Source organism: Drosophila tropicalis, unplaced genomic scaffold (genome assembly GCF_018151085.1).
Source record: "Drosophila tropicalis isolate 14030-0801.00 unplaced genomic scaffold, ASM1815108v1 contig_593, whole genome shotgun sequence".
NCBI classification, from domain to species: domain Eukaryota; kingdom Metazoa; phylum Arthropoda; class Insecta; order Diptera; family Drosophilidae; genus Drosophila; species Drosophila tropicalis.
In genome coordinates, this window is record NW_027173070.1 from 19689140 (window position 1) to 19707282 (window position 18143).

Below are 18143 nucleotides of genomic sequence, written 5' to 3' on the forward strand. Positions count from 1 at the left end.
TAAAATCGAAGATGGAGCTTTTGGAGGAGGCATCTTTAGTCGCATTACCCTGGAGGATCTAAATTTGGAGGAAATAGGCAAAGGCTTTTTCGCACACATCTCGTCTTATTTCAAAAGTCTCACAATTAGACAGCATGATGTACGTCTGAGTTGCATATATCCCGATTTTATGGACAATGTTAAATATCAAATCGAACATCTTGGTCTACAAATTGGCATCGATTGTATCCGAAATGTGACATCCAGTGATTCTGTCCTTGGCATACTCGCCTATGGCGATTTCAGTCATAATAACTTTAGCAATCATCTGGCCGAAGATTGCTTTAGCAAATTAACAATGATTGAGAATTTGATTCTATCGTATTCAAATATTGAATACCTACCAAACTATATATTTCAAGGTGAACTAAAAATTACTAACTGATACTTAGCTAGTCGATACTTATTTGATATTTTATAATTAGGTATGGAGTACTTAAAGTATTTGGATATATCCCACAATAAACTGATGACGATATCTAAAAATATATTTGGACATCGCGACATTTCGAGAGATCTGCATATACTTGCTAACAATAACTTTTGGCATTGCGATTGTGAGTTGGTGCAGGAGATGAATACCATTTTTGCCTATCACTCGGCTGTTGTTTTGCCCTGCTTAACACCGGAAGAATACAAGGATTGGTCTGTATTTGATACACGGATTTGCGATGGTGTAGATGAGTCTCCCACAATCTATCCAACCGTTCAGAGCACATCCACTAAAGTGGAATCAACAACGATATCCATTGCCACATCGACCACAACGGCTAGCTCCGTGTGGATACCAACTTTGCCAACATCTGGTACTCCATCGCCGAATGAAGTTGTCACCCTGGAGTGTAGCTCATCAACTAACACTAGGGCTGTTTCGAATATTGGCAAAAGAACCAGCCAGAATATATGGTGGCCGCATGTTGAATTTCATCCGAAAATATTTGGCCAACTTACGGTTAAAGTTACCGTGAAATACTACGATGAAGATGACGACACTACGTATGGACTATTTTGGTTTTCGAAGACCACAAAAGAGTACTACATGATGGAAATAATGCCAGCTGAGTTTGGTTTAGGATGCTACTTTACTATGCCACTGCAGACAATTGTGACGGAGCTGGTGCCTAATGTGGCTTACACATTTTGTTTGGTAGACTCGCAACAGACTAATGTTTCGCCCTTCAGTTGTAAATCGGTGCATGTGGGCAGTAATCTGGAGACCTATTACAATACCTGGTTATCAAGTAGTGTTTCATCCAAGGTATGTCACAGAGGATACACTTTCAAAAGTGTTCACTCCTTAATTTCGTTTGCAGGGAATATCGTTAATGATCCTTGGCGTGGTTTTCTTTACATTCCTGGGAATGATAACTGTATTTCTTATTCTGAGGCGTAAACCCATTTGGCTAAAAGGTAGCAAACGTGTCATGAAACCTAAATGCAGTTCTGGACAAATTGTCGTCTTACCTCGAGGCAATACAGTGGACAAGCTAAAGCGAAAAGAAGATGTCATTTTCCATAGCAAAACGAATAGGTGGGTTCATATTGTCTACCGATTTGCTCAGTAGTAATGTGTTCATGTGAATTCTAGAACCTTTTCATGCATTTCACGACAAAATTCCTCGGAAAGCTTAGCCAGCAGTGGCAGCTATATGAATGCAAATCTCTATGAAGTAATACCGGCCTATATGACATTCGAAGAGTTTGCCCGTCCTTCAACTGCAATGGATAGCAGTTTTGAAATCTATGATACTTGCACCTGGAAAGCGCCATTAGCGGAGCATTCTGATGTCAGATATGCCCAAATACCACCGCGAACAAAGCGCATCTCCAGTGATCCGCTACCGGCGATTCCCACAGAGGTAACCGAGGGTCCTTTGTCAGTGCGAGGTCTGGAGAATACAAATCACAAAGTTAATGAGTTAATTACTTTATTGTGACACACCACAAGAAACTATTAAAACTTATAATAAGACTCTTGTGAACAAAATCTTAAAAGCGTAGTGTTTCTTTTATGGACCACTCCGTGTTGAATAACATCCCTTTTCAATGACTGCAAGGTCCTGATGGAATACTTTGCCATGCTGCTCTTTCTGAGGCTCCGGATTCATCAGGAAGCAAAAGAATGGTCCCACGCATTCGTTAAACTATTGGACCCGGTCATCATTGGCAACAGCCTCGATGCTTACTAAAAAGTGAACAGAAACAGATTTTTTGTAAGATTTCAGAGAATGGTTTTTTGGTTTTCGATTATGTAGATCCCAACTATATTGCATTGTTACTGTAAGCTTTGTAGTTGCTTTAACAATTTCTCGTATGCGCACTTTTAACGGAGACTTTAGACGGAGTTCATACATACATATGTATGTAACACAATGTCCTCATCTATGACTCTATGTAAGTATATTAGCTTAATGTCTTCAACAGTCAATTTGATTGAAGGATTCGACTCTTCTATTTTCAAAAATTTTAACCATAGAAAATTGACAATTTAGCTGTTGTTGTCCCTCAAGGGCACTTAAAGCCGTAGGTGGATAAATTGTCTCAATGTGAGGATATAGTAATCATCTAAGCCGATGGATGATGTCTAAACAATTTGACTCTTGAAATGTTTTTAACCAAATATAATATTATTTACTCTCATTAACGCACATAGAAAAGATAAAATCTAAAGTTGCAAGCATTATGGTTCGCTTCATGTAGTTGGAGTTCCCAACTACTTTTAGCCTTGAAGGTGTGGTAAGGCCATTAAAACTCTGTATTCTTTAGCAAAGTCTGCCGATGATAGAACTTGGTTGTTCTTGATATAGCTATTCAGACAACCTGCACAACTTTTGTGCTGCTCATGATTTAAAATCTTATGAATTAGTAAGATTTATTGACCTCAAGCCGTCTTAAATCCAATTGTGATAAGAAATGTTGTATCATTTAATTTGGTCTCTATTAAATTTTCTTCTATTGGTAGGTACATAGACGATTGGGTCCTGACGCAAAACAATTGTTTGATTTGTCCTCATCTAAGGTTTTGGTTAAAATATCAAGTTTTTTACCCAATTAGAATGTTAGAATAAGAAAATCTTTTATTTAGAACTTAACAAGTTTTTCAAAAATTGTTATAGAGAAGCTTTATCAAAAATATTAACTGTAAGTTATCTTTTTTTGTCTAGGTATAAAATTTTAAAATAATTTTCAAAATTTGTGTGCATTTCTGAAAAACGACATTTCTTCAGAGCAAAAAACTATAATTTTGCGTAATAATTCACAAAACCAACAAAAAAAATCGAACTATTTGGGGGCTTGACTGATTTCGATCGGCAATGAAAATCGAATTTTGAAAATTTACATTTTGGGGAACGTCCGGTCTAATGTACATACATACATACATATGTAATATACATACATACATACATACTTATGTACATGCTTATGTACATCGATTGGGACCATCGTTTGTACGATTTGTTGTACAGTTTTCAGCCAATGGTGTTGTTGTTATTGGCCACAGTGTTGACATTTTCTGTTGCCGATGCCGCTTGCACACGGAAAAGCCACATGAAATAGTTTATTTGCTAGCGTTCACTCAATCCGATTGGAAGGTATTTTTGCCTCGTCTTTCAATATAACCTTTTTAAAATACACTTAACGTGTTTCAGTGCGGAGCGCCGAGAGAAAATCACATTAATTACTTTGCGGGAATCCAACGCGACGATAGCTGTGAATTCTTGAATACAAAATGGTGAGTGACACACAATAAAGATAATCAAGTTGGAAAAAAGAATTATATAAAATGAGTTTTACATTGAATCTGCAATGAACCGAAACACATACTAATAGATCATCGATGTGACATTTGACCTTGGAGTCACAATTTGAAAGTACTAATCAGATTTCGTTTGGGGACATGGACGGGTGGGTAGGCAGAATGCCTCAAAGACGTGGCAAAGGAAGTGTTTGTCTGTGTGTCTGGGTGTGTGTGTGGTTGATTTATGCTGATAGATGTCCATATCCATTTCTGTCGATTTTTATTTTGTCAAACCAGGTCACTGCGGTAAATTTGGCTAATTGCAAATCATATAACAGCACTACGAGTTCCTATTTTGAGCATATGTACCTACATACAATTGGCCATACATTATAAATACATTCGCACAGAAAACGCACACGTGAATTTAGCCATTTGATTAATTAGATTTCCTTAAATTATTTTCTGCTTCACAGGCCGAAGAGTACGATAAAGAGCAACTGAGAAGTGCGTAAGAAAATTGTGGTGATCCAATTTGGTATTATTAACTGAGACCATCTGGCCTTTGCAGTTCTCCGTAATGCATTCAAAGCTTTTGACCACGACGGAGCCGGCGTCATCGAGCACGCCGATGTGGCGAGCATTCTCGAAATTCTTGGTCAAAAGCTGGAGCCACCAGCTGTGAAGGCCCTCATCAAGGAGGTCGATAAGGGTTCAACCGGCAAACTGGACTTTAGCCAGTTTTGCAAGCTGGCAGCACGTTTCATCGAGGTCGAGGAGGATCAGGGTGCCCTGCAAAACGAGCTGAAGGAGGCTTTCCGTGTCTATGATAAGGAAGGCAAGGGTTATCTGACAGTTGCCACCCTACGTGGTATTCTCCATGAACTAGACGATAAAATTTCGAATCAGGATTTGGACTCGATCATTGAGGAAATCGATGCCGATGGCTCTGGCACGGTTGATTTTGATGGTGCGTACATACATACATATATGTATATTTAAAATTGAATATTTTTAATGAATTTAATGAAAACGTTAATTCATTTGTACCTCGTTCATCTCTTTACAGAATTCATGCAAGTTATGACAGGTAATGATTAGTTTTAGTCACTTTTCTAGTGTTTTATGAATCAGTAGTGTAAACTACTTAATCTATCCATTCAAAAGTAGCCTTAATGACTCAGCAACGTTTTGAGTTGTATTTTGAAAGGGCAAATCAAAGAAGTGATAAGTTTAAATCAAATTTAACAATGGTAAGACATTAAAAACGACATCAGGTGGGAATTGACAATCCGGAACAATTTGTGTTTCATTTATTTGATTGACTTTATGGCTACTCCATTAAAAATTAGGTTTACTGAAGTGATTAAGTACAAAAACGAAGTTGATTTATCAGCGTCGAAGTTTATAATAACCTTGTACTTTGTGTCAGTCAAAAATCGTGTTCCCATATATACCCGTATACATATGTATATACATAGGTTTGTAGTCTCCTTCACTTCGTTACAAACGCCTAGAAGGATCGAAGGATATAAAAAGACAGTTTTGAAATTTCCCTTTTTCCTAATTCAATTTTTAAATTCTATAGAATTTCACAATCGGATAACTAAGCAAGAAATAAAGCATTAATCTATTCTGATATGAATTTAAATTTTATATATTTTTCTAATATACGAACTAAGTCTCATCGCTTCTTTATTACCTAGACATTTGGATTGAATTGCTGTGCACATTTGGATTAGCTTTTATTCCCTCTTTGTATGAATCTCAAATCAGTAAGACAAAATTTTGATTTATTTTAAGGCACAATCTTAAAGTGGAAACTCCAAACCCAACAGGAAATTAATCATTTCAAACATTTAGTGTCCATCTAAAAATGATTTTGTCCAATTCCTTTAAATCTAATACCGTTTTTTTATACTTTTCTTTGTTGTGTTATTTTTGCGGCCAATTTATTGGGGGGTGCGGGACAGGTTTGGAATTCAACCAATGCGTTTACTTTTGGGCTCAAGTTTGAGTTCTGTTTTGTGGGTTTGAGTTTTAGGCCAATATTTTATATAAAGTTTAAATTTGCTGTCACATATGTAGATATGATTGGGGGGAATGCGGGAATATTATCCAAAATCTACACCTTAACCAGCCACTGTTTACCATTTCGGGAGTATACTTATATGTACATATGTCCATATTTTTGGCAACTTTCAAGCAAATCGATAGGGAACTAATTGTTTCGATCTGTCACTTAGATATTGCTTCTAGAAAAACTACGTTAAATAGTGCTTTCTCATAAAATTAGTAATTTTAAAATTAACAGATTTCTTAATATGTGCGTGGGAAAAAACAAGTACCGAGGCGTGTGTATTCACTTATGTATGTTGCTTTGAAGCAATGCACTTTAGCTGAAGCTTAACTTTATGACATTTTTTTAATGCTTCGTATTCATATTAAAGTGCATGTGTGTTGCTTTAGCACAAATAATTAAGGTGTGGCACAATTCAGATATAAGTGTTTCAAGTTTTGTGTGAATTACAAATCTTTTACAAGTGAAAGATTGCCAACAGCGAGTTGGCAATGGAGTTAAATGTTGAGCAGTGGCAAAAAGAATGACAAGTTTAAAAGAGCATATTTTATGGCTCATTGAGCTAAACAATATTCATTTAAAATAATAATTAAATTTTGATTCCCTTCTCGATTATCGTAACAAATCGCTGCCTACTCTGCATTCAGCTCTAAATTTGAATTGACATTTGTGTCACCAATAGCACTGGCACCTACATGTATAGATTGTACCTTACAACACTGCCAATATACCGTTGGATGACCATGAGAGGCAGGCAAGATGTTGCTTTGCAGTGTTAAGAACATTTCTGCCTTAGCAACATGTTGCTTTTCAAATGTTGTTGAAGTGAGCTGAGAAGAGTTAGTAAGATCCGGCAAAGGCATTCTGGTCGGAACAGGGAAAATTAAGTAAATATTAAAATACTTGCTGTTTACTTGGTCAAGAGATTCATTTCAGAAAAGTGAGTGCCAAAGAAGCATCTAAAATTTAGATTCTAAATACTTTGATGATATTTATCTAAAAAAATTCAAATTCTATTTTGAATTTGCAGCCTGAAATAGTGTTGCCATATCTACAAATAAAGTCTACACAATTCACCATACACAATATTGCTCAGCAATTGTCAATTTATCCATCCATTTTATTAATTAGATTTAAGAGAGTGAACATTAAAACATACATATCCGATTTGAATGAACAATACATCATTTGACAGGAAATTTAATTTACTAAAATTCGTAGTTCAAGCGTAGTTATACCTTAGAATGAATTAAATGATTAAAATGACGCCAAGCAGGAATTGGGTTTTTCAATTGGCTCCAAATTGGATCCTGGGGATAAATTGAAAATTTGTGGTATGCAGTTTATCTTAGTTTTACTAGACCTAAAACTTTTCTTCACACTTATATCTTAAAAAAATTTTAAAAAGTCTTTTTTAGCCAGGTCCAGATTTTCACTGAAAAAAAAAGAAGCGCCTACAAAATTTACGGTACATCATCTCGATAGAATGGCCAACTCAACGATATAAATTACCAAATCAAAACTTTCCACTAATATTATATAAAAATCGAATGATATCAGAATTTAAGGTCAAAAAAATGTATGTCTCAAATTTTTTGCCGCAACTGTATAATGTCTTAAAGTACAGTTTTCTGAATCAAATAGAAGTAATGTTTTTTTTTTAGAAACTTAGAAGATTAGCTAAAAAAGAGGGACCAACAGAGGGTTCCTCTTTGGCAGTTTTCACTGTATGCAATTAATGTTTTCAACTACAATCAACTCTAATTACTAGGGCGCAATTGCTTGAGCACTACATGTAAAAATATGTGATAGAACTGTAGCATTCCTATTTCATTTTTGATGATCCCTGTGGATATGTCATTTATGTGCGCACCCTTTATATTTTTCAGAACGTGCTTTTATCCCCCTGAAAGTATAAAAATTAGTTAGATGTTTGTAACGCAGAAGTCTCAATCAATATCACTCCCTCAATACGAAATCTACTGAATTGAAACTCAAGTTTAGAAATTGGCCATATCAGAACCCTATATCATCCAACTGCCAACTGCCATTGAAAAACCTAATTTACTTGATATACTTCTCATAAAGTAGAAATTTTAAATCTGCTTATTACAGTAGGCTTAAAGATTTCAAAATCGGTTAACCTAAAATAATATATGAGCTTTGGCTTAGTCACAGTTAGCTTCCTTGGTATAATTACCAATTACCTGTGACTTTTTATTCTATTTTTCGAATTATCGGAGAGAAAAGAAACAAACGTAATTTACACGAACACTAAAATTGTTGGCCTTGGTTGGTATTGTCCCTAAGAAAATTATCTTTAATCGAACTGCGGAAAGATTGTAACAAATTTTCCATCCATCTGTCTACTCAATACTAAAGTTTTGAATTCTTATCACTAGACCTAGGTGATTTCGGAGGTCTAGGGGCTTATTCAGACAGACACAGCACTGAGAGGGGAATTTATTGTTGATGCTGTCACTGATTGCCTTTGACTCAGAAAGGTTTTTTTTATAATCCTTTAAGAGAGATCAAAAAAATAATATATTATTAAAAAAAAATACTCTTAACTCTTAACTAAATGATGATTCAATATTTACAGGTTAATATCTGATAATGCGTACATATCGGAGGCTGTCAGAATCGGAATTCCCTTCAGGCTCTTTGTATATACATAAATGTATGGGGAAATTTGCAGATGCAAACTTCCATCATATATCAAAAATGACGTTATAATATTTATTATATTAAACAAAATTGTATACAAAATAAATTTATAATAATAACTTACAAATAAATCATGCTTATACTAAACAGTTAATATATCTTAGATATAGATGTGTATTACTTTTGTCTGAGGTTCTGTAAAATAACCGAAACTAGTGAAGACCCTAGGCCACATTCCAATACATTTAGAATACTATTAGCTGTACCTGAAACATTTTCATTTCACTACTCTGGGAGTTTTATTGTTAATATCGTTCAGATAGTACAAGTTTTATATGATCAAGGATTAACATTTTATTTTTGATGCAGGTTTTTATTTAAATTTCCATTGTAAATACAGTTACATGCATTTTTTCTATAAGGCACCGATTAACCAGATTTAGTTGAATACTTTGCTTTGGATATTGAATTGATATTGATTTCGCAAGAGAGGACTCGGGCGCCATGGGATGTTTAATCATCACCTCCAGTCATGACTTCCATGAATTCTAAAAGAATGAGAACATTTTTGTTATGATTTCTGAATAAGAACTGCCTAAGGAGAACTTACCATCGAAATCCACAGTACCCGAACCATCAGAATCAATTTCCTCAATCATCATGTCCAAATCATCGTTTGTCAATTTGTCATCCAGTTCTCGCAGAATCTCACGTAGCACACCGGTTGTGATATAGCCATTACCTTCTTTGTCATATAAACGGAAAGCTTCTTTCAATTCGGCCATCATGGCTTCGGAATCCTCCTCAACAAGGAAACGAGCCGCCAGAGTAGTAAATTCCTCGAATTCAATTTGACCCGATCCATCCTCGTCGACCTCTGCAATAATCTCGGCCAGCGTGGCATCGTCCAATTGATGGCCCAACATACTAAGAATAGTGCCCACCTGTATAATGAAAACATTTTTTTAATTACAATAGTGCAAAATACTTAAATACTTATAATTACCATTGTGGTGTTTATGAAGCCCAATTTCTCTTGATCGAACGCATTGAATGCGTTACGCAACACTGGATGAAAAGAAAGAAAACAAGTTAAGAAATTTCATCATCAAATATTTCGATTAAGCTACTTTTAAGGTATTATAAATTAAGGATAATGCCAATTTTCTTCAACAATGAAAGACTTCGTCGCGCCGACTTAAGTATACCATGCATATCTCAGTGTCTCACTCCTGAGCACCCTAGCGCCCCCAGCAGCCAACGGCCAACACGGGCCTTATGGAAAAATGTTTATATATATAGCTTGGCTATTTTTTGTCCGATCTAGAAAAAATTTGGTATGTTGCTGGATATTAATACCAAATTTGATGGCATAAGGTAGATAATTAAGGGAGCTAATCGAATTTTCAAATTACGGTGGCGGAAAGGGGCGTGGCAGAAATTTGAAATAAACTCGATCACTTTACATACTACACGAGTCTACATACCGAATTTGGTAGATCTATCTCTTAGAGTCTCCGAGTTCTAGGCGTTCATACGGACGGACAGACGGACAAGGCTGGATCGACTCGGCTGTTGATACTGATCATGAATATACATATATACTTTGAGAAAAGCTTCCTTCTGCCCGTTAGTTACATTTTGTCGACTTTAATATACATTTTCACCATATGGGTGTATGGTATAAAAACTATGGATCGTAAATTTAAGAGATTCGCGGCCGAATAGCTTAAGTAAATTTTGACCAAAAACTAAGTCACATAGAGCTTACAAATATATGTCCATTTAGATAGAAATACTCACAGACGATTTGGTCTTTGTTCAGTTCGTCCTGAAAAAAAATGATAAAAGCAATAGTCAATTAATTTATGGTTTTAAATTTTTGTTTTTAATTTTTCGTTTATTTATAAAGTGGCCTTGTCAATCTTATATTACAATCAATTTTTTAAAATAATTTTACTATAAGGGGTTAAAAAATTAACTGCTTGATGCGAAGTTTTATCAAATCTTTTCGGGGCAATTCATGTTGACCATATAAATGACTTTAAATTTTTAGAGCAAAGTGCCTAAAGAAACTTTGTAAAGAAATTTAATAGAATGAACCAACTGTGATTATAAACCAGAGGGCCGTGGCTAACTTCGACCGCGTCAAAGTTTGTATACCCTTGCAACTTTTTTGGTAACTCTATCCTTACCTCTTAGCCATCAATGTGGAAGAACGTTTTATCTAAAAAGGCTTAAGCTTGAGAAAGAAAGGCCTACAATCATAGGAAATAACGAAGATATTGATCAAAGTCACTGTTTTCCACCGATCGTTCCTATGGGAGCTATATGATATAGTCACCCGATCTTTATCAAATTCGGCACAGTCATTAACATATATATTAAATTAAGAAATGTTTAATTTAAAAGCAATCGCGTTAAAAGTAACGAAGTTATTTACAAAAGTCACTGTTTTCGACCAATCGTTCCTATGGGAGCTATATGATATAGTCACCTGATCTTGATCAAATTTGGCATAGTCGCTTATAGGCGTAGTAAACTCTTTAATATTAAGTTTCACGACAATAGCTCAGAAAATAACGAAGGTATTGAGAAAGTCACTGTTCGTGACTTGGCCGTTTGTATGGGAGCTATATTATATAGTCACCCGATCTTTATCAAATTCGGCACAGTCATTAACATATATATTAAATTAAGAAATGTTTAATTTAAAAGCAATCGCGTTAAAAGTAACGAAGTTATTTACAAAAGTCACTGTTTTCGACCAATCGTTCCTATGGGAGCTATATGATATAGTCACCTGATCTTGATCAAATTTGGCATAGTCGCTTATAGGCGTAGTAAACTCTTTAATATTAAGTTTCACGACAATAGCTCAGAAAATAACGAAGGTATTGAGAAAGTCACTGTTCGTGACTTGGCCGTTTGTATGGGAGCTATATTATATAGTCACCCGATCTTTATCAAATTCGGCACAGTCATTAACATATATATTAAATTAAGAAATGTTTAATTTAAAAGCAATCGCGTTAAAAGTAACGAAGTTATTTACAAAAGTCACTGTTTTCGACCAATCGTTCCTATGGGAGCTATATGATATAGTCACCTGATCTTGATCAAATTTGGCATAGTCGCTTATAGGCGTAGTAAACTCTTTAATATTAAGTTTCACGACAATAGCTCAGAAAATAACGAAGGTATTGAGAAAGTCACTGTTCGTGACTTGGCCGTTTGTATGGGAGCTATATTATATAGTCACCCGATCTTTATCAAATTCGGCACAGTCATTAACATATATATTAAATTAAGAAATGTTTAATTTAAAAGCAATCGCGTTAAAAGTAACGAAGTTATTTACAAAAGTCACTGTTTTCGACCAATCGTTCCTATGGGAGCTATATGATATAGTCACCTGATCTTGATCAAATTTGGCATAGTCGCTTATAGGCGTAGTAAACTCTCTAATATTAAGTTTCACGACAATAGCTCAGAAAATAACGAAGTTATTGAGAAAAGTCACTGTTCGTGACTTTGGGGTTTGTATGGGAGCTATATGATCTAGTGGTCCGATCCGGCTGAATCCGAGATATACAACGCCTGCAGTATATACAAGCCTACGAGCCTTTCAGCTCTGTAGCTCTTACGGTCTAGGAGGAGTTTGCGTTGATCCAGACGGACGGACGGACGGACGGACGGACGGACATGGCTGGTTGAACTCGTCTCGTCGTGCTGATCAAGAATATATATACTTTGTATGGTCGGAGATGCTTCGTTCTATGCGTTGCACACTTCTGACCAAAATTAATATACCCTTTTTGCAAGGGTATAAAAATGCTCACTTTCCGTCTCTCGTTTCTAAGCTAATGTTGGGCGACATCGGTTTATGAGTTTTTGATTAATACACAGACATCAAATGATGTAAAATTCCAATCGGGAATCGGAAATCCAGATTTTCGGCTGCATATTCTCCAATTGTCAGCCAACTTGCCTGAGCAGTTCTTGAGAAATATGCCGGCATCATCAAAAAAGGTATTAGCATAATAGATAGATGCACCTATTAGGCTAACTCTTGTTCTATAGCAGGCTCCTTCAAATCGGTCCTTTATTTGATTCTTATTCGGCAGATTGGTACAAACTATAGTTGCAGTTTCTAAACTTTGTTTTTTTTTTTTTCAAGCTTTTGACATAATATCTAACATTTGTTCGTTCAATACATTTACACTGAATACATTACACTAACAAGGTTAAATTTTGGAAAAGTTTTCTGGCATTTTCAATGATCCTTTAAACTGACAAATGTTGTTCTTCTTCAACTTTTTACTGAGATTATACTAATTGTAAGTGTTGGTGTTGAAATCTTTGGTTAAATTAGAAATACGATTCCTTTTCACGAATCAAAACAAAATTTGTACACAATTTTGATATTTCTATATCACAAGATCAAGCTATATATTTATTAATATTGAAGAGGTATTGTTGGCTATTATTATTTTTCCATAGTCTGATGAAGATTGACAAGGCCTTTTGGTATATTTCTTTTTTTATCGACTAAACCAAGTGCTGTTTGAGGTCGCCTCAAGTTAAGAAAACAAAAAAGTGAAACTTGGTTAAGGACTTACACTCATTTTGACGGATTACGATGCGAATAGATGGCGTTCAAAAATTAATTACACTCTTAACGCGAGCCGGGACTTTCCGAAGGAAGGTCAACTTATTCAACCGCTAATTAAATGTTAGACGTGATCGCGAACCCTTATGATGCTACCGACACCAAAGCCTCCTGCTGTTTCGATTGAAGACGATGGAATAAATATGGTCGCTTCCGTGACTCGATCAAAACACATATTGCAGGGGCACCTCAGTTGTAAGGCCCAAAGGCGGGGCGGCTGTATGCGCTGTTGCAGCCACATACAAATAAAACAACAAATTCCGCAAATATAAAAAGTGAGAATAAACATTTCGTTTGTCATGTTTTTGCTCTCAGAATAATCACCGTCTGCACATGTTAGGTACTTTGAACGAAGGTGTGCGTACAACAGATTTCCCCTTGCCAATTTATTTATAGCCATAATAATAATCCATTTCATAAATGAACTATTTACATAACAATTCGCAACACACATTGGCATTTCACTCTATGATAGGTATTCAGATACATAGAATTGTTGGGATGCGACATGTTGCCAGTACACAAAATTCATTCTAAACATCGTCGAGAAAAGTAATTTCTTTATCTCAAAAATTAAAAAATTTAAAGCGAGGGCCACTAACAGAATCACAAACTATTGAAACTGAGATTAACTAGATGTTAAGTTATATACACAAAGTAAAAATCTGTGCTCTCAGTTTGTTAACTCTATTTCATTTCAAGAATTTCTAATTCATCTACACCTGCCAGAACTTGTAACTTATGTATCCCGACTTATCTTAAAGCAAAACATAGTCTACTTATTCTAAGTACTTAAGTATTTGTAACTAAAATCAGTCTCGAACTATAGTAACCCTCATATTTATCTAAATCTATCTTTAATTTTCAAGCCAAGTTATGTAATGAAAACTTTAGCAGAAAATTGGTCAATTGATTATTTAATATCATTATTTTCATGACCTTATCATATAAGTTAATTGATTTAATAATGGAAATTTAATGCATATGTCCTAATCTTTAGAATGAACTGAAATAGTATGAATATATTCCTCCAAATAACAACTCCATCAGAGTTTAAAAATTAGAGAGTAAATGTAGTCGGTCTTGAACAAACAGTCTTCAAAACAAATCTTAAGAGATATCGTTAAATTAAAAATAAAGACAGATTTAAGGATTTCAAGATTAGATTAAATAATTAGGAATACAATTAAATTTATTATGCTTAAGCTATTAACGCTAAGGCAGCCCTCGTAATGCTGAAAAACATGAATATTATTCAGTACCAAACTATTAATGATTACTATAACGATCTGGGGCTATATAGTACGCATACATAAAGGTCTTATAGTGCTTGATTTGAAAACAATTCACTTTCACTGCGATTTAATAGTTCCTCTTTTATAATAGTTTATAGTTTGTTGATGTAAATGTTTTTTTTATTTTTCATTTTGTTCATACAAGTGTAAAGTACAAGTACAAACGAAAAGAGGCATAAATTGCTTGAGGTTTGATGTTTTTTTTTCTTCTCTGAAATAAGCAGCAATAATTTACAGCAATTCTGATGTGTTTATGTTATATTTTTGTACCTTTTTTCGCTTTGTGATTATGTTCTAAAATAAACTCATATTCCAAATGGGCAGAGTGTTATATTTTTAAACAACTATAAAGCGACAAATATTTTTCTGTCATTTCGCATAAAACAATTATACTTATGCACATGTTGAAAGAGAAAATCAACAAAGATCCAATTGATAATTAAACATATTGCTTGTCCTCATAGTATATTCGGATATGTTTCAGATGGTCGTACATTCTCACAAATAGAATGGCTCCTGAAATCTAGTAAATACATTGGGAAAAAAAGGGAAAGGCTGTGATTGTTTTTAGTCTACGACTATTTAAATATTAGTACGACGGACTAATATATTAAGCCCTCTGCGTCCCACTGTTACTACTGTTTGGTCTTTTACATTGACAACATCGACAAACGACGTGATCAATCAAATAATCCACTTACATTTAGATTTGTTCTTAAGGAGAACGTTAGATTAAAAAGTCACAAAAAAGGTTGCTAATTTTTGGGATTAATGGGAGATTACTTTTCTTGAAGTAGCAAGAAATAATAAAGTCTATAGGATAATTAAAATTCGAAAAATTGAATTAAAATTTCCGATTTAACGTTTTAGAAGTCGCACACTCTGACAGAGCCTCATAAATTTATTCATATACAAATAGGCAAGGTCCTAAGACAAAATAAGTGGTTGAGATGTAGGAGCCTAACGAAAACCTCTTATTAGTCGGTTATCCGGCTATATGTATAATTTTTCCCACATTGGAACGATTGGTGCAAAAACCACTTTGGTTTATAATAAAAATGAACCAAGAAATTATAATCGTAGCTAAAATATAAGGTTACTTTTTAATAATATTTGAAATCAAATGCATACATTTCGATCTTTTTGAAGTAAATCAAAACTGGTTTTTAGTCGGCTTCAGGTCAACAAATCTTACTATATTTTTAATCGTAGGCAGCACAAAAGGTGAGGAGGTTATCTGTATAGGCATTTTAAGAACTCTGAAGTTCTAAAGTAGTTGGGAATTCTAAATACATGAAGCGAAAAAAGAACGGCAAATCTTTTTAAGACGTTATAGGATTAAGTACCGAAAACTATACCATAGGGCCGGGAATAATTTTAGCCGTGTCGTGGTTCGTATACCCCTGAAAGTTTTTTCTGCTACTTTTTTAAAAGTGGAAAAGAGGATCTAAAAATTCGAGTTTTTCTTAGGCTGAAAAAATTCGGCGCATGTAGAATGCTATTTTATGGTATATTTTTATGACAGCTATATAATATAGTCATCCGGTTTTGATGAAATTTGGCACAGTCATTAATATGTGCATTTAACTGACAAATATAAATTTTTATGAAAATCGCGACAAAGTTACCGGTTAAAGTCACTGAATTGTAACGATTGTTGCTATGGGATATATTCGGGGTATATTCACCCCGATCTTTGGTACAGTCAAAATTATGTATGTATGTAAAAAACTGATAAATATTTTATGACGATAGCCTAGAAAAGATCAAAGTGGGTGTCAAAAGTCACTGTTCGTGACTTTGCAGTTACAGTGATCTGATCCTCCTAATTATAACAATTATAATATTATCATAATATTTATTGTTTTTTTTCTCACTTCTTAATCTTGCACGCTTTACTTAATCTCTAGGACAAACTCAGCACTGAGGAAAACTTGTGCAAGTCCGACCCTGAGATCATTAATGACTACTAAAACACTTAGTCATTGCCAACTTTTTAAATTAATTAAATACCAAGCAATATTGAACCTTGACTAAAGTTTGAAATTTCAACTAAAAATCGAATTGTCAAGTTGTTTTCCATTTTGCACCTGCTCACAAATACCTTTCAGATTTGAATATTTTTAGCACAATTTCGTCTTTGCGACCCACTGTGATTAATCATTATTTATTAAAACATAAAACTGGAGTTTAAACCGAATTGCAATGGAGTCCCATTCAAAATTATTTGGGAACCCAGAGAAAATCTTTCACCACTTGTAAAAAATATGTTGCCATAATTAATGATTTAGCTTCAGTTTATAGTATTTTACTAACCATGGTTGTGTTTCCCATTTTGCACTATTAATTTTAATATTTAGATCCTGGAAGAGGCGTATTGAACTTGCTTTTCAGTCGACTAAGAGTGAACGCGGAAATTTTTCTGCTTGAACTAAATGACAAAACTGAACCAACTGGACCAAGTCAAAAACGATGATGGAGGCAAACGGACGGAAATATTCATATCGCAAACCCACACACTCATATGAATACACTCATACATTCAAGCACATACACTAGCTAAATACATCCGAATTGATTTTCTATGCAAAACATGTCGTGGAGGCGCTTCGTGACGTTGACGATATTTTTTAGTTCGGAAATCCACTATAAATCGCCATATGTATATATCTATATCTATATATATATTTATGTAAGTACATTTTACTATGAGTACGTCTGTAAGTCAATAGCATCTCTGGGAATGGATGCTGGGCAAGCAATTACAGTGAAATGCCTCACACCAAATATTTGAATGCATTGAGGCGTATTAATTTCAAAGTTGACAATTTGGACCTAGATTTTTATTTGTGGTCTTTACATGAAGTGTTTTTCGAGCCCATAAATTAATAATGGAAATAGTATACTCGAACATATGGTATTTTGCTTACCTCATTTATATATCCACACCATTAAAAAAGAACATAAAATCTTTAAGATATTTGGTTTAAGAACTGTGGAATTTCCTTCATAAATTGGGTTAATCTTAGTGCAGGGTATACAAAAGTTGTAGGTATGCACATCTGCCACGAACAATCCTTGACGTTCATTCAATAAGTGCAATTCCAAGATGAATCAATAATTGGAAATCAATTTAATTTTCTGAACATAGTAACTAGGTTGCTATATACTATAACTTACTGAATTAACCTCTAAATTCTCTTCAACTAATATCTATCCACATTTTTGAAAGTCATCTGGTATATATTATTGGTCTATTGGACGGGATTAGTTGATTGATTGGATGCAAATATATTAGGGCGTGTCAATCTTTTTTTAAGAAAATCGTCAGCCGAATTCAGATTCTACGAAGAATTCTAAGAAGATCGAGCCCTTAAGTTTAGGGTTGTAGTATATTTAATGTATTTAAAAAAACTCAACCAAGAGCGGCAAATGATTATTCATAGAATGATACTTTATCTATTTGAACTTCTTGCCCTAATCCTTTGTCCCATTCATGACAGGCTGGTAACACTTGAAGGTAAAATTTATTAACTCATTCTGTTTTTAACTCTAGCGTCTAGACTCTAGAGGTAAGTGGTCGTATAAGCATCGGTCAAAGCATGGTTATTCTAAGCTGTCATCATTGTCAAATACTTAAATGACGAACGA

At 34.5% G+C, this 18143-nt stretch overlaps 2 protein-coding genes across 4 annotated transcripts; one reads left to right on the forward strand and one right to left on the reverse strand.

Annotated features, from left to right (window-relative positions):
- Positions 1–3570: 3570 nt before the first annotated feature.
- TpnC4 (Troponin C TpnC4) lies at positions 3571–8679 on the forward strand. Of its 2 annotated transcripts, XM_068289879.1 has the most exons (6): positions 3573–3632; positions 3690–3772; positions 4255–4285; positions 4350–4748; positions 4848–4868; positions 8461–8679. In XM_068289879.1, exons 2-6 carry the CDS (start codon positions 3770–3772, stop codon positions 8463–8465), a joined length of 459 nt encoding a protein of 152 aa, XP_068145980.1. In that variant the 5' UTR covers positions 3573–3632; positions 3690–3769; the 3' UTR covers positions 8466–8679. The 2 variants fall into 2 exon arrangements, with proteins under 2 accessions (XP_068145978.1, XP_068145980.1); XM_068289877.1 differs by lacking the exon at positions 8461–8679 and having other exon boundaries at positions 3571–3632; positions 4848–4879.
- A 102-nt stretch (positions 8680–8781) lies between these two features.
- TpnC41C (Troponin C at 41C) lies at positions 8782–16914 on the reverse strand. 2 transcript variants are annotated; one of them, XM_068289875.1, is made up of 5 exons: positions 16809–16914; positions 10329–10356; positions 9532–9593; positions 9136–9469; positions 8782–9073 (listed from the first exon to the last, which is right to left on the reverse strand). In XM_068289875.1, exons 1-5 carry the CDS (start codon positions 16824–16826, stop codon positions 9039–9041), a joined length of 477 nt encoding a protein of 158 aa, XP_068145976.1. In that variant the 5' UTR covers positions 16827–16914; the 3' UTR covers positions 8782–9038. The 2 variants fall into 2 exon arrangements, with proteins under 2 accessions (XP_068145976.1, XP_068145977.1); XM_068289876.1 differs by lacking the exon at positions 16809–16914 and adding an exon at positions 13148–13354.
- Between the last annotated feature and the right edge of the window lie 1229 nt (positions 16915–18143).

What these genes read in the sequence shown, in the direction of transcription:
- TpnC4 (XM_068289877.1), top strand. An exon ending in CGATAAAGAGCAACTGAGAA is followed by an intron (nt 4,286 to 4,349) that starts GTGCGTAAGAAA and finishes TGGCCTTTGCAG; the next exon opens with TTCTCCGTAATGCATTCAAA. An exon ending in TGGCACGGTTGATTTTGATG is followed by an intron (nt 4,749 to 4,847) that starts GTGCGTACATAC and finishes ATCTCTTTACAG; the next exon opens with AATTCATGCAAGTTATGACA.
- TpnC41C (XM_068289875.1), bottom strand. An exon ending in GCTTCATAAACACCACAATG is followed by an intron (nt 9,470 to 9,531) that starts GTAATTATAAGT and finishes TTCATTATACAG; the next exon opens with GTGGGCACTATTCTTAGTAT. An exon ending in GGGTACTGTGGATTTCGATG is followed by an intron (nt 9,074 to 9,135) that starts GTAAGTTCTCCT and finishes TCATTCTTTTAG; the next exon opens with AATTCATGGAAGTCATGACT.